The sequence below is a fragment of the Ischnura elegans genome, chromosome 13 (genome assembly GCF_921293095.1).
Source record: "Ischnura elegans chromosome 13, ioIscEleg1.1, whole genome shotgun sequence".
NCBI lineage: Eukaryota > Metazoa > Arthropoda > Insecta > Odonata > Coenagrionidae > Ischnura > Ischnura elegans.
In genome coordinates this window covers 12,324,368-12,340,122 of record NC_060258.1, presented here as the reverse complement: position 1 = coordinate 12,340,122, position 15,755 = coordinate 12,324,368, and the positions used below count along the sequence as shown (strand labels likewise).

The window sequence follows — 15,755 nt, the reverse complement described above, 5'->3', positions numbered from 1 at the left end:
GATAATGAAGACACCGAATAACCTCAATAGGGAGGACGGATACCAGCACATCCCTAACACATGGGGAAGAGTCCTCAAGAGTAAGCCAGGAGAGACAGGAGCCGGGAGATGCGGACCAATGAGAAGCCACCCGGGCCTCCTGAACCAGCCAATGAGAAGACATCGGCCTCCGACGGGATGTATAAGAGACGGGCTATCTCCACTTCATTGACCTGAATAAGCCTGCTGCAATGCCGACGAAACTGTCGTCTGCAGAGACCAATCTACGCGGCAGTAACCCTGAAAACCTTCATGCTCTATGCATATTATATGTATGTCGTTGTGTGACCTCTCAGGCTAAGTATCTCTCGGGCTTTGTACCTGTCACTTTTAAAAACGACTACACCTTCCTCTTTGTTGAAAACATCCTTGTTTCACCTTCCAATTTATAATGGCACAGTGGAGATGCTATCGTCAAGTTATTGACTTAGGCTCAGAATAAAGGAGAGTTTGATCTGGGGAAGAAGGTAGCAGAGAGGCAAGATCATCAATGTACAAGTTAAACAGGTAAGGACCAAGGACACTCCCCAGAGGAACCCCAGATGTCAGAGGAGACCAAGGAGAAGATAAGCAAGAAAGAATAACCCTTTGAGTTCAGTTGCTAAGGAAGCTAGTCAGGAGACTTTTGAGACTACCAGAAACATTAAATAGTTCAACTAATTTGTGGGGGAAGAGGAGGAGGATTGATAGAGTCAATAGCTTTGGAAAAATCCAGGAAAATGGTGTCTAACTGTGATTTATTATTAATGGAGTTTATGGCATTATGCTGAAAAACGGATAAGTTGGTCATGCATGAGCGGCCCGGAAGAAAACCATGTTGATTGACAGAGAGATGAGGGGAGGTGAAGAAGCAGTCGATTTAAGATTATTCTTTCACAAACAGATGAGAGAACTGGAAGTAAGGAGATAGGTTTGATGCCTTCCCTATATAACAGTTTGGTGGATATGCTATTGGCAATAAGTTACTGACTTAAGCACTCAATCATCAGACGAGACTGGTCTCTCATCTTTCGTCAGTGGTGAGTCACAATGCAGCCGGCAGTGGGAGTCAAAGTGCCCGTGCCACCAAAGCGCATCGCTATCCACCCATGCTGTCACCAGCGGCTCCTACCCTTCCCGAGCCTTTGGTAATATCCAAAAATTATGGCTATTCTAGACACACAGATTCATTACTTGATATTTGTTCTTTGGATTGATTTGCAATTGGGATATTAACCCTTAGCCAGTGACGTGCAATTCTTGTTACACTACCAGTGACGTGCAGTCTGGGAGACCGCAATAGATCAAAAATTCATAAAATATTGCTACGCCATTTTTATTGTTTTGTTTAATTTTTATTTGAATGCTTAACTATTTTAAAACTTTTATTAAAATGTTTACACTCCCAATAAGAACCAATTTGTCATAAAAAATTGCGATCTGAAGCAGGATAAAATAAAATGATGCCAAAAACACTCGAGTTATAATATTATATTTATGTATCAATATTTTTGCCAGATTCAAAAAAGGCCTTAAATGTTAAAGTTGGAAGGCGAAGTAGTAAGTGGCCATGAAATATATCCTGCTTATTCCTTCTCTCGATGCATTCTTAGTAAGTGACGTGCGGTCTCACAGACCGCTAATCGAGTTCAATTGCAAATTTACATAAATTAATAAAAGGAACGTTAAATTTTAAGAGTGGGATGCCCTTGTTATGCAAAAATATGAAGCTAACGAGAATTATAGATATTTTGAAATCTTAATTTTGGAAATATTCACAATTTTAGAAACGCAGCGGTCACCGGTTAAGAGTAAAATGGGAATAAACTTTGTCAATACATAGAGTGCAACCTCGATAAAACGAGACCCCACGGTACTCAAATCAACACTCGCTAGAGCGAATAGTCTCTTTACCTGAGGTGGAACAAATAACAGCCAATATAACTATTGTGAACACTTACACGGGAACAGGATTGGTGCAGCGACAGAGAAATTTCTATCCGATTAACGTAAGCATAAATCCAGACGAGAGGCGAAGTTGTTTTGCATCACTTCCTTCCTCACTTTAATGAAAACTATTCAAACAATTTATAAGCGCCGTACTGAAAAAAAATCATGCAAGGCATTGATTTGTCAATCATTATGCCAATGCACAACCGAGGAAGCCAATTTTCTAAGTACTTAATCAGTGCATTGACGTGATCATTCTCTTATTTTGATATTTTCCACTGAAAATGTTTTTTGTGAGACTTTTGTTATACAGTGGAACTTGGTTAGTACATTACTCATTTGGACGACGATTTCTTGCGGTCCCGGTACCATCCGAGTGAAATGCAGGTAAAACTATTCAGTTAGTACGCTTAGATAGTTAGTACGCTTGAAATAGTAGTGCTTTCCTGGGTAGCATGCACAATTGCTGGCCATGAAGCAACCCGCAAGTCGTTTCCTAGTGTTTTCAGAGCGTGTAAACCTTCAAATTCATTACTTACTTAATTATTCTCATTCCCAATTGACCTTCTTACATTCATCCCACATCTCTCTTTCTAAGACCCCAATGCATCCAAATGCATTTCTCAACGCGAAGAGCACGCACGTCCTTACTTGACATGTATTGCGGGAGCAGACGATGCTTTGGATTGCCATGCTAAACTTAACGCAAAGATACTCTATCTCGGTTTAAGAAATAGAAAGCAGGCTACATTGAACAATTTTATAAAGAGACTTTCAACTGTAGAATTCACAAATTTGCTTATAATGATCTTTAAATGCTTATTAATCATCACATTAATATCGATGTATCTATCAACATATTCATTGATATGGGTTCATTTCAAGCACAAATGGGTACGGCTGTTGCCGGAATTGATGGTATAGAAAATGTGGCACAATTTTTATGATTTTTTCTATTGGTATTCACATCATTTTCTATGAGTAATCTCTGAGAAAGAAGAAATGTCCCAACTAAACTTGTCCTATTAAAACATATACGACAGATCACGGGAGGAGGATGACTTTTTTAGCAGTTGCTTCTGGGAAATCTATGAAGAAATTGTTATTTTCGTTCACATGGTTTTAATTTGGCAGTTTAGCACTAATTTTCTTGATTTTAAACGTGAAAAGAGTTCAGGAAGGTGATCCTACGAGAATTTCAGGCATAAATTGTAGTTGAAAAAAAATCAATGATACTGATCATAATTTCCTATTACTGATCATGGTAGCTTAGGCTCTTTGGGGTCTTCCTATTTTGTAAATATTCAAATTTGCATTATTTCTGACGTTTGGAAACATTTTTAGTTGGTTATTCAACCGGAACAAATAAGGTAAACATGTATGCCTGCGGAGAATCTTAGTAATTATCATATGTAATCTTGGTATACATAAAAGTACAATAGGTCATGTCACACTTAGACTCTAAATAGTCAGATTTTAGACTTATATCATTTTTAGTGCTCCTAGGGTACCTTTAAGTCACTTGATTTACAGAAATAACCGCTGATTATGAATATAATGTGACGGCTCAGACAGGGGTTGATAAGGTAGTGGTTGTATGTAGTTGAGAGGTTGTGATCTTGTCATGTGTGCATGGCGTCACGGTGAATGGTGGCGTGTATGGCACCCTACCTCTTTCTGTACTCTATCTCTGTTTAAGAAATAGAAAGCAGGCTACATTGAACAATTTTTTTTAAGAGAATTTCAACTGTGGAATATAAAAATCTCCTTATAATAATCTTTAACCCGCTAACGCCTGAATTAAAAAGTTTTTGCAAATTTTGTGGCAATCGTTTACCTAAATGTCAATGAAACTCATTAGTGCCAAATTCAAAGTCATTAGGTGCAAAATTTATTCTTTCACCCCTAAGAGTTACACCTAGCGGTACCATATGGTACCACCAACATATTGTGCATCATAAAATCCCAGATATAAGGCTCATATCAAATAATCATACTTTATACGAGATATACAGGCTACAAAAATCATAATTACATAATAAAACCTTTGCATTAGCAATACATAGGGTGTAACTAAATAAAATAAAAAAATGCTTGCTCTAAAAAATTCTGTTTATTTTTTGGGCTAGTTGATAATTCTCAAATTTCAAACTGCTCTAAATGCGTTAAATACAGTTTTAAAATACCAAAATTTTCAGAAAATATCATTTGAAATGTTCTCAGCAATTTAAAACTCTCAAAAACCCAAATAAATTACGATAAAAAATAAGAAAGTTACATTTAACACTGCACTACCAGCTGGTACCATTTGGTACCATTAGGCGTGAACGGGTTTAGTGCCTTATTAATCATCATATCAATCAATATATTCATCGATATGGGTTCATTCCGAGCATGAATGTGTATGGCTGTTGCTGGGAATAATGGTAAGAAAATGTAGCACAATTTTTATGATTTTTTAAGACAACCAATTAATATACTGAGGGTCATCGTCATTTTCCACGAGTAACCTCTGAGAAAGAAGGAACCGCACTTGCCCTTTTTGTCCTGTCTGTTGAGGTAGCCGTTGTACCCAGCAGAGTAGGAGTCGTACTTCATGGGAAGCGATTGCCTCTCGCCAGACTCCGTCCAGCGGTTCCCCTCCTCCGAGCTGCCACCCTCTGCCTTCAGCAGCGGCTCCGTCACCGTCTCAACCCCACGAACCACTATTTGCTCCCTGATTATCTGCAGAAGACATTACAGAATCATGATCTTGTTTTTTCCCGGCGTATGATGCTGGTGAGGTCTTCTTTGGGTTTCCAGCCGAGTGAGTTTAAACCTTTCACTGCCAACGGGTCGATACTGTTTGATACATTTCTTGCAAAATTCGTCCAACTCTAATCTTGTTTATGCAGTGGATGGTATTAACATAAAGGCAACAGACAAAGTAAAGTAACTGGGAGTTACGATAACCTCGAACCTCACATGGGGAACACATATAAAGAATATTTGCTGTATAGCTCTGAAGAAATTAGGATTTGTCAAGCGTATTGTGGGAAGATTTTCGGATGAGAAAGTTAAAGAAAGGTGTTATTTCGCTCTCGCCCGATCGCACCTTAAATATGCAGCGATATCAAATGTTATCCGATGCAGAAGTACTTAATCCGCGAACTGAATAAAACTCAAAGTAAGGCTGCGCGATTCGTCAGTAAACTGTTACGGGCATACAGACAGCGTTACCCAGATGTTTAGCGAATTAGGCTGGGAGCCACTGGAGACTCGGAGGCTGCGCGCTAGGCTTAGATTGCTTGAACAATTGAAAATGGATATCTTTAAAAGAGACGCAGAGAACATAATATTAGAGCCACACTATATTTCCAGGTCCGATAGAAGCGATAAATTAAGAGAGATTTTTTTGCCGAACGGATAGATATGCGAATTCGTTTTTCCCCCGAACAATAAAGGACTTTAATAAATGCTTGTCCCAACCTCGTTAGAGCACTTTTTTTTTATTTAGCTGTAACCAGCTGTTGTCCTAACACCCCCTGCCACACGCCTTTTAGGCGGCTTGCGGGGTATTTTGTAGATGTAGATACGTCGGCATTCACTGTTTGAGCGATAACTGCCACTGGGGGCCGACTAATTTCACTCTTCTTTCATGATTGTGGCCTTTTCAACGACTGCAATTTATGCAAACCCCCATAATCTATCTATGGTTAGAAGATATAAATACAGTAGATTCCGTTTAATGGGTCACTTGGGGCAGCCACTTAATTGGGGCACATCTTGAAGAACAGTACAAAATAGAGGAATATCCCAGAGTATTCTCCGCTTAATTGGTACAGCATGCCGCTTTATTGGACCATGAGTTGGTGACATAGACTTTATACTCGTGACGAAATTGAAATTTTTTGTTTTCAAATTACTATTTTTTATATTTTACTCCTTTGATTTAATCTTATTTTTCAAAAATGTTCGTCTTCTTGCCCTATTTTGAAAGCTCTTGTTGTTATACTATCCGCAAGAGAATAGGAATTTTCTTTAATAGGACTTAGTAAAAGACATCCATTCAGAGTAGCCCGAGGCTGTGAAAAATATTTATAACTAAATTGTTATAATTCTTAAAAATGATAATAAATTAACTAAACTCGCTGACTTATTAATCAAAATTAATAGTTTAATGAACTTATGTTGCATTATAAACATTCTTTAGTCTTCTTTCTATCATTTCAACGTTTTTTTTTATGCCCATCCACAGGATGGTTTTCGTAATTGGGGCAGCCGCTTGATTGGGGCAAAGTGCTCAAGTCCCGATAAGTACCAATTAACCGGAATCTACTGTATACATCTTAAGAATTGGGAAAAAATCTGCATGTATTAAATAACTGAAATTTTTTAAATCTGAAATGTTGCAAATTCCGGAAAATATCCTCGGCAGCCTTCATACATCCCACCTGAAATGAGCTGGCAGTAAAAGGGTTAATTTGTATTTATTCATCTCAATTACTCACAAGGAGGAAAAACAGCACAAGGAGGCCTTTACATTGGGAGCTCAAATAATAAACAACAGACGATCACATGTCCTGGAAGGGGCAGTGGGAATGAAACCCTTAGGGCGGGCTCGCGGGATACACTCCAGGAGCAGGGACTATAAGCGATCAGCTTTTTTCCTCTGCCACCAGAAGGGGAACGACAGGAAGGAACAAGGAAAGGAGGCGCCGCCGCGATGAGAGCCTGACGACGCCTCCAGGGTAAGGACGGGGAAGAAAGGGCGGGGACGAGGAATCCTGCACCGTCACAAGGTGGGCAGGTCCTACCATCAGCGAAACCAAGCTTACACAATAGGGTGGTTTCCTATTATTTTTTTATTGCCTAAATCGAAAGATTATTACTCCTGGAGTACGTATTTCACGCTTTTAGATTTTTAAATGACAATATCTATTTTTCGCGATTAAATGAAAAGTGAAAATTTACAAGCGTGCGAAAACGCGACGCGTTAGTAGGAATGATGGGAAATCTCTCCGTACGTCATATTTCTGGTTCCCCCTCCGCCCGGTGAGGTGACCTTGAGGCGAGGCTTAGCGCTGATACGTCGCAGGCTGCCAGCGGGTAGCCTAGTGCCCTGCCGCCTGGTAGCGCTTGGCTTAAATAAGGATTATTAATACCTTAACAAACGAGGAAAACTTTCCGACCTTAGCCAGTTTTAATAAGTGATTATTAAGACATGTTTCCCTGAGCTCTGTGGCTCATGCATGCATTGGTAACCTCAGACGATGCATAACTCCTATCTTCTCCTATAGAAACTAGGTCCCTGTGACGTCACGTGGAGTGGCATGGCATGGTCGCCAATCTGGCCCTTTTCAAATGAGGATAAAAATGGACCATTGCCATTCGTCTAAACCGGCATTTATAAAACGAAATAATTTGTATATTATGAATACACTAATGGTGGGTAACGAATCGCAATTATTGCCTTTTGTTTTCTTTGATGAAGGAAACTACCCTATTAATATGCTACCAATTTTAGTAGATTTTCCTATGAGGAAGAAAAATCTATCGATCAAATTGGTAGATTCCTGGAAGGGGCAGTGGATTCGGGGGTCCCAGGGCGGGCCTCGCAAAGGATACACTCTCGAGGACCGGGAACCAAGTCCGAGACTTATACGCCCGTGCCACCATGAAAGGGGGAGGATAGAGGAAGAAAAAAGGAAGGGAGGCACAGCCGCGATGAGAGCCCGACGACGCCTCCAGGGAGGGGATAGGGAAGGAAGGGAAGGGACGAGGAATCCCGCACCGTCACAAAGGCGGGTGGGCCCTACTAACAGCGAAACCAAGCTTATGCAATTAATGTGCTAATGACCTTGGAGGATTATTCTATGAGGAAGATTAATCCAACGATCAAATCGTTAGATCCTAGAAGGGGCGACCTATCCGGGCAGCACTTGAACCCGTGACCTTCGGTATGGTCGGCAAGGACTTATCCCCTCCGCCACAGAGGCCTACATAGTAGGCCAATGTTTCGATGGCTGCCTTTAATAGACATTCTTTGAACCATAGATTTTGTCAAATAAACTTCAAGTTTCATTTTTATTAACTATAAAAACATGTATTCACCCTTTGATATTATCCACTATTACACATTTTCATAAAATTCGTCTCCATAGACGTTTGATTCTGAAATCAGCCTGATTTTTCGCAAAATTTTAAACTTTAGGGCACGGACGGCAGTGGTTAATATAGTCGAATTTGAAAAAGACTTTATGTACAACATCCTTATATCATTTCGCAACTTACCCACATTGGGCAAATTTGATGAGGGAAAAAAAAACCTATTTTCGGCCCACCCTAATGGAGAGTTTACTAACGTTATAGCTGTCGTTCTTGTAGCGGTTGTTTGTTGTTGTTGCAGTTCCCTATTCTACACGTCATCAGAAAACTCTCGGAGGCCAGACCGTAATTCTATGTCTTGCAGGAAAATTTTACAAAATTTTAATCTTATCTGATTACTGCGATAGATGAGAAGTTTAAAACACCCAAAATTACATCAACGCTTCTAAATAATATTATATTTCTGTTGAGGATGAGTCGGTTCTTATATTTTTTCGGTTCTCAATACCGGTCCGGTTCTCCCCAATCGGTTCTCAGCTCTCGATACTCCATTCCAAGCATTAACTCTCCTTACTACCAGAATTAATGGCAAATTTAAACATACAACCACAATAAGTGAATGAAAATAATTTTACTAAATACGTAAATTAACATGAGAGCTCTGTCAAAAAATCCTTAGATCCACTCCGTAATTTTATTTGTCAAGCAAAACATTTTAAATAACACATTGTTAAAGAACACATGATCGACCAATATGTCACATTGCATCAGGCAGCCACCGGTTCTTTCTCTAGGTTTTTAATTTTAAAAATTCATCATCTTAACCCCATCTGGATCTAATCTATTGTTTCTTTTGGCAGAAATATTGCCTGCAGTACTATTACAGGCATACACAGAAAACATTAGTGGTCAATATTTATCCTGAAGGGTCACACTAATATGCATGGAGCAGAGTTTACATGAGTACCGTGAGAGTGTCAGAGAGTACCGTGCATGATGGAACAATTCGCGAATGAACATTCATGCGCACAATCATTCTGTAAAAATAAGAACAGAGAGTAAGTTCACTGTAAACCCCTATCCCTATCATACCTATTTAATAGAACGATCACTTAAATTCAGTAATTAAATACATGGGTCATTCCATGTCAACTCAACCAAATTTTGGGGGGTCCCACGCCCACCATCTCAGATTTTGATCATTTTTTCCCTGTTGTTAGCCTCAACCTTAGTTAAGAAAAATCAAAAATATTAAAGACCCGTTGCGAGTATTTTCCAAGATATGAGTGTTTGAAGTCGATGAGGCACACACAAAAATTCTGCGCACCAGCCAAATTATTCAAAACTACCATATTTGTGCCCCTGTAAAACCTAAACCAAATGAGCCAACCTAGTAAAACTTTTAGAGGCTATAACCATGCTGCTATAGTTTTCAAAAATGTTATGACAACGATTTTCACTTGCACTATCCTCCTCCTTTCAGGAAAATTAAACCTGAAGTTGCTCCCATGATTGATAGTGCTTCTATGATTTATTTTAGGGATGGTTGTAAAATGGTGGCCAACAGCACTTGTGTTTCAGGGCTTCCCCCAAAAGGTGAGTTGTATTTGAGTATCGAGGTTTTTTGTAAACCCCTATCATTCCTCAAATTTTTCAGCCAATCTATTATTATAAGAACATGTTCTATTTTGCTCGCACGATCCTGTGAAAGATCACGTGATCATTCGCATGATCATAAAGGGTTATAATGTTTACACAATAATTGGTGGAAAGGGTTATAATGTTTACACAATAAAAAAGATTATTCCTATGAAATTTTAGCCAAAGTGAAATAAAAGGAATCTACCCGGTATAGCTTCCCTGTAGACATTCTTCAGCGGGTGTTAATAGTGGCGTTAAGCCATTGAGACTAGTAAACAATTATTTGTGGTAGACTACTCCATTTTTGAAAAAGGCTATTACGGCTTACAGCCGGGTGGTCTCCCTCAATTCTGCCGAAGTTTCGGAACACGAGTCGGGTGCCATCATGAGGGCTAATAGCCCGGATGATGGAACAAATATAATAAATAATACATTTAGAATATATTTGCTGGGAAAGCATCAGATTTTACTCTGTACTTGCTTTGCTCTACAATGTATCACACGTCACGACCAATTGGTTCAACTATTTCCTTTTCCTGAGTTCAACATTAAACACAAAATTTGAACCTTCAAGATTGAACCATTTTTATTGAAGAGAAAATTAAGGCCCACATGGCTAAGCTATTACATTATGTAATGGTGATGATAAAATCTGTCGAGTGATTCATTTATTAGCTTAATTATTAGCTGGACTGAGTGGCCACACCCCACTTGTGAACATTCAACTCAACAAATCATAAAATGAATGAGTGACAATCAGTGCTGTTCGAGTCTCTCGTCTCCGCAATCGAGACGAGAATTTCATATCTCGGCATTGTTGGGGACTAGACTCTCGGCGTGGCGAGAGTCTCGCCTGGATCGAGAGTCTTGACGAAAATCGAGAAGTCTTGCCCCTTCGAGATTTCTTGACAACAGTCGAGACTCCCGGGCAAGGTGAGAATTTCCCATGAATACCGCATTCAGTTGATGATAAAATTTACTAAGGTATTCCTTACGACTTTTATGGATATATTCACATTGTAAAAATATTTTATTTAATGAATCTGCCCTCTGCGTCCATTTTTTTAAGGAGTTTGCACGATGCTAATAGAGTTCCCGACGAGGGATTTGGAAAAAAAATTATTTCCTTTTCCCGACCTCATTATTTAATATAAAATTTGAATCTTGGAGTGTAGGTCTTTAAATTGAAATGTGAATTTCGCCAACGTTTCTGCTTATTTACAAACCACTATCAAGGCTTGAAATGAAATTGAGCATATCATTTTGATGCATGCTAAAGGGTTATATCAATGTTTCTTATTATAGTAATATAATAAAAAAGAAACATTCACTTTTAAATTAACTAAAAAGAAGAGATCACAGTCTAATTCCATAGAATTTTACATATCTTTTAGCAATGTTTATTTATGGTAAATAAAGTCCATGGTTACTTGTCAATTTTGGTTTATTAAATAATAAAATATGCTTAAGTTGTCAATGTCGATCTTATATATAAATATTTTTAGTTTTGGTAATAAATAGGATGCCTTAACATAATCTATTTTTTTAATTATTTTCAATGTCTAAAATAGAAATAGTTTTAATTTATTCGGGGATCTCGAAAAATCTCGAAGGGGCGAGACTTCTCAACTCTTGTCAAGACTCTCGACCAAGGCAAGACTCTTGCCGTGCTGAGAGTCTCGGGTAGTCAAAGAGTCTGGCACAGCCCTAATAGTGACACTAAGCCATTGAGACTAGTAGTAAACAATTATTTGTGACAGAGTACTCAGTTTTTGCTTTGCTCTACCATGAATCACACATCAAGACCAATTGGTACTCACCGAATCCAACTGCTTCATGCCTATTTCAATCCTGCTTCCAACTTCAGCATTCTCGCCAAATTCGCTGCTTAACGGTGTCGGGAGGGCTGGGGCCAGATGCATCCTGTCAACGCAATTATTACAATAATATTTATTCCACACACAGATACAATTTTAAGCTGTACATGTATAACCCTTTGCCAGATTTGCCAGTACTACGAAAATATTATGTTTTACTTTATCCGGGCTAATAATGGGGAGAGTTTGCACGAACACAGTGTTAAAGTGTAAGGATCAGATGGACCAATTGGTAGAGGTCCGTGAAAGTGGTTTTATTTTTTGCTAAAATTCGTTTTAAAACCATGTGATTTCGGTGTTATAGAAAATCTTGGCGGTGTTATTATGATGTTACATTTTTCCCAGTGTATAGGCGTTTTATTATTTTATGGTACTTGTTTCATTAATACCTATACTTTTATTAAGCATTTTACTTAACATTCAACACAATTTCGATAGCACAAAATTTCTGATAAAACAACATGAAAGAAGTGGTTCAATTTATATTGGTTCAAGGTATATGAATGGTTCAAGTATGTAGTCTTAGCAAATACAATCAGCAAACGGCAAAATCCCCACTACCTTATATGTGTATACTTCGAGAGCCACTCCGGGATTTTTGCATTGTCAAGTTTCTCTACACTAAATAAAGCCTTTAAAAATGCTTCTGTAGTAGCAACAACAAGCTCCTCCTTTCCTTTCTTTGAGTGAGTGACCGTGTGTTCAAATGATAGCTGTCGTTTTGTGGGTCCCCTTTCTTTCGCACGTTTATGAGTACTCAGGCAAAAAAATCTGTGCTGTGACTGCACTAAATCTGCACTGTAACTGGACTAAACTTTGCGTTTAGCACAGTTACAGTACACTCTTCTGTACTAGACTGTACTATGGCAGCTAGAATTTGAGAAGAACTGTACTGTAACAGTGCTGGATCACTGTGCTTGAACTGTGCTAGAGCTCAGACTGCACTGTGACTGAGCTGGGTAACATGACTGGAACTGTACTATAGCTCAAACTGGACTGTGACAGAGCTAGAAAACATGACTGGAAGTGTACTGTGGCTAAAAGTGTACTGTTACTGGGCTGGGTAACTGGACTGGAACTGTACTATGGCTCAAACTGTACTCTGACAGGGCTGGACTTAAACTAGTCATTGACGGGAGAAAGTATTACCTACATTTACTATGGAGGACGTGGGTCCACAGCAGGACACGTGTCTATGTGCCGCTCCCGTATAACCTCAGTTTTAGTGGCTAAATCATTGATTAACTGACGCTGATTATGTCAGTAACGTCCGTGAATGTTCCCGCTGCCGCCTACTGTGAAAATATTCAAGATCCAACAAATTTTGGCTTTTTTGTGGCGTTTTTAGTGTTTGCCTCAATCTAGCCGCTGCCGAGAAATTTCAAAGTCCCACCAATCTTAGGGGGTGGCTTTGCCCCACCTTGTGATTCTATGTGCTTCTAGTGCCATTTATTCTACTGCTCCTGTGAAAGTTTCGTTTCCCTACGTGCATTTTTCTTTCAATTACAAGTGTCTTAAGTTTTCAATTATACCGAGTTGGTTTTTGTGTTATAATTCCCTGTGTTATTGAAAATCCGTCCTGATTGAGGTTAATCAGTGTTTCGGAGTTACTTTTCCTTTATATTTCACCCCTTCAGTGACATTCTATGCCTTATTTTTGGTTATTTTTGAAGTTTTGTGTTTCACGCTTGAACATGTGACGAGTTGTCGATCGTGTTCCAATAATGCGTTATTATTTATTATCAGTGCATTTCCAAGTGTTTATATCCAGTGTAGATTATCAATATTATCTAATTATACTAATCTGTGTGCCTTTTATCTCGAAAAGTGAAAATCTGGGGTTATTTTCTGATGTTTTTCGTAGTGAAGGCGATCGTCCTTTGTTTTTGTCGACTGATGTCTCCTTATAACCTCCCTTTTGAACCCAAAAATTGTGTTCCGGATCGGATTGTCAAGGTCCTGGTGTTATTCCGAACGTTTTGTGTTTATTAGGAGGCCGACAAATAATTTTTCAAATGTTAGTGATTTTTGAGTTGAACTTGCTGCTGTGGACCTCCGTCCTCACTACTCAGAACCCGCGAATCGACTCCCCTCCGACCCCGTTGCTGGTGACTTGTTTTTGCTCACCATAGCGTACCAGATTGAAGGACACTACCTCCCTACACGCACGACAGTGCACCGGTGAGCTAAAGACGGTGTAGGCAGGTGAGAGACACTGCAGGCCCTTAGGCCAACAGAGGATGATACGTTAAAGTCCCACTCGGCCACGTTACGGAAAACCTCCGCGAAATGTAACACCATGAATTTATGTAAAATGAAACATCATGTAAAATTCACCATGTATTATTGAATTTCATTGTAAGATATTACATTTTATATTAAATGATTTTATATCTGAATTGGCTTTCATGTCATTTGTATCCAATATCAAAACAGGGTTTAGATCATTCCCATTTCCTTAGTTTTTTGGGTCTTCTTCAGAGTTTATCCATGGCTTTGGATGAAATTTAGTCAAACTTCCAGTCAGCTTCTTTGTGTTCATTGAAGTGTCAAAGAGGATTCGGTTGGACATAAATATCAGTCTGGCCAAATCTGCATCGCTACTTCAGTGGATCTGATGAAGCCAGCTGGAATGTTGGTGATTTTTCATAGAGCCATGGATAAAACGGAAGAAGACCCAAAGAAATCACTTAGACTGTACTGTGGTGACTGCACTCTGACTGTGCTGAGGCGACTGCACTCTGACCGTGCTATGGCCACTGCACTCTGACCGTGCTATGGCCACTGCACTCTGACTGTGCTGTGGCCACTGCACTCTGACTGTGCTTTGGTAACTGTACTTTACTGTACTATGGCAACTGTGCTGTATTGTTTCAATTAAGTGCAGTCTTAAGTGCATTCCCAGTCCAGATATTAAGTGCAGTTAGAGTATAGCTTTAGCTTATTTAGAGTACAGATTTTTTTGCCTGAGTATCGCTACTGATGTGCTTTAACAAAGTGTCACATCTTTTGAATTAAAATCTTTTATCACAAACTTTGCACAGTAATACTCTGTCTTTCACATAACATTCTTCTCAACTAAATTCACTTACCCTGGTGTGAAGAGTATCACTAGCTTTTGGCATTTTAAAATTCCTATCCTTCGTTCAATATTTAAAGCTGGAACTACGATAAAAAAAGTCTAACCCCAAAACACAACCTATCACGGTGGTGTTTTCAAACTGAGTGCTGGGTAGCTGCAGTACTGTATAACTTACAAATTGTCTGAAATGTCTCATGTCGTGGGTTCCCTTTTGATACCCCTCACCCAGGTGTTGAGGGAAGGTGGGACAGCAGCTAGATACAACAAAGTCGCTTAGTTTTGATTACAGCTGTTGCCTATCAGTCAGGAAAGGCAGAGAGAGAAGCGCACATAACAAAACATAATCGGATTCAAAGAAACTTGAAAAATTATTTCCCATTTATCGATCCTGTAGCATCTAGAATGAGACGCTTTCTCACCTGAAGAATTAGGTATTAGATTTGGCCAATGTCGAAATGATTTTTTTGCATTGTAGCTCAGTGGAGAGCAGAATATTTGACGATCCATCTGCAAATAAGGAGAATCCCCTCTCATCCTATCCTTTCTGTTCATTCCTTCCCTTCTCCCAGCTGCTAGCGCTTCGTGCTTTCAAATAACCTTACTTGTCAATGGATGTCTTAAAACGAATCGAACCGCGCAGTTGACGCACGGTGCCGTTGACGGCCGCCATGGTCACCACGGCGTTCATTTCAATCCGTCCCGGCGGTGCGCCGTGTACGGCGCGAAATACAGGCAGTGCTACATTGAGGCCGCTTTCTGTCGAAACGACTTTTCGCCGGCCGCCGCTCACGTCACGACGCCGTGAAATTCAGGCCGCTTTCAGACGAGACGACTCTGCCACGCTGTGGGCCGTGCCGTGAACGGCGGCCCGGTCCCAGCCAGCGGCCGTGTTTAAGTCAACGAAATTGTTACATTAGACCCATACTCAAGGTATTCCTGCAACAAGTTATCCAATAACGCAGTCTAATGCGCCGCGGTGAGTCGCCGGAATTACTGCTCGGCATTGACGCGTATCGGGCGTGTGAGCTTGTATTTCCGGTCCTCCGCGGCCACGCTAAATTTCTTTCCGCGCATTTTTAATTCATAATATCTAATTCTTC

At 39.7% G+C, this 15,755-nt stretch overlaps 1 protein-coding gene across 1 annotated transcript in view; it reads right to left on the bottom strand.

Moving 5' to 3' along the window:
- Positions 1-15,325, bottom strand: part of LOC124170023 — a 34,404-nt gene extending 19,079 nt beyond the window's left edge. Inside the window, exons 1-3 of the mRNA XM_046548708.1 lie at positions 15,258-15,325; positions 11,517-11,619; positions 4,506-4,692 (exon numbers count right to left, since the gene is read on the bottom strand). Coding sequence (XP_046404664.1) covers positions 4,506-4,692; positions 11,517-11,619; positions 15,258-15,325 — 358 coding nt within the window. The remainder of the gene's footprint in view (positions 1-4,505; positions 4,693-11,516; positions 11,620-15,257) is intronic.
- Between the last annotated feature and the right edge of the window lie 430 nt (positions 15,326-15,755).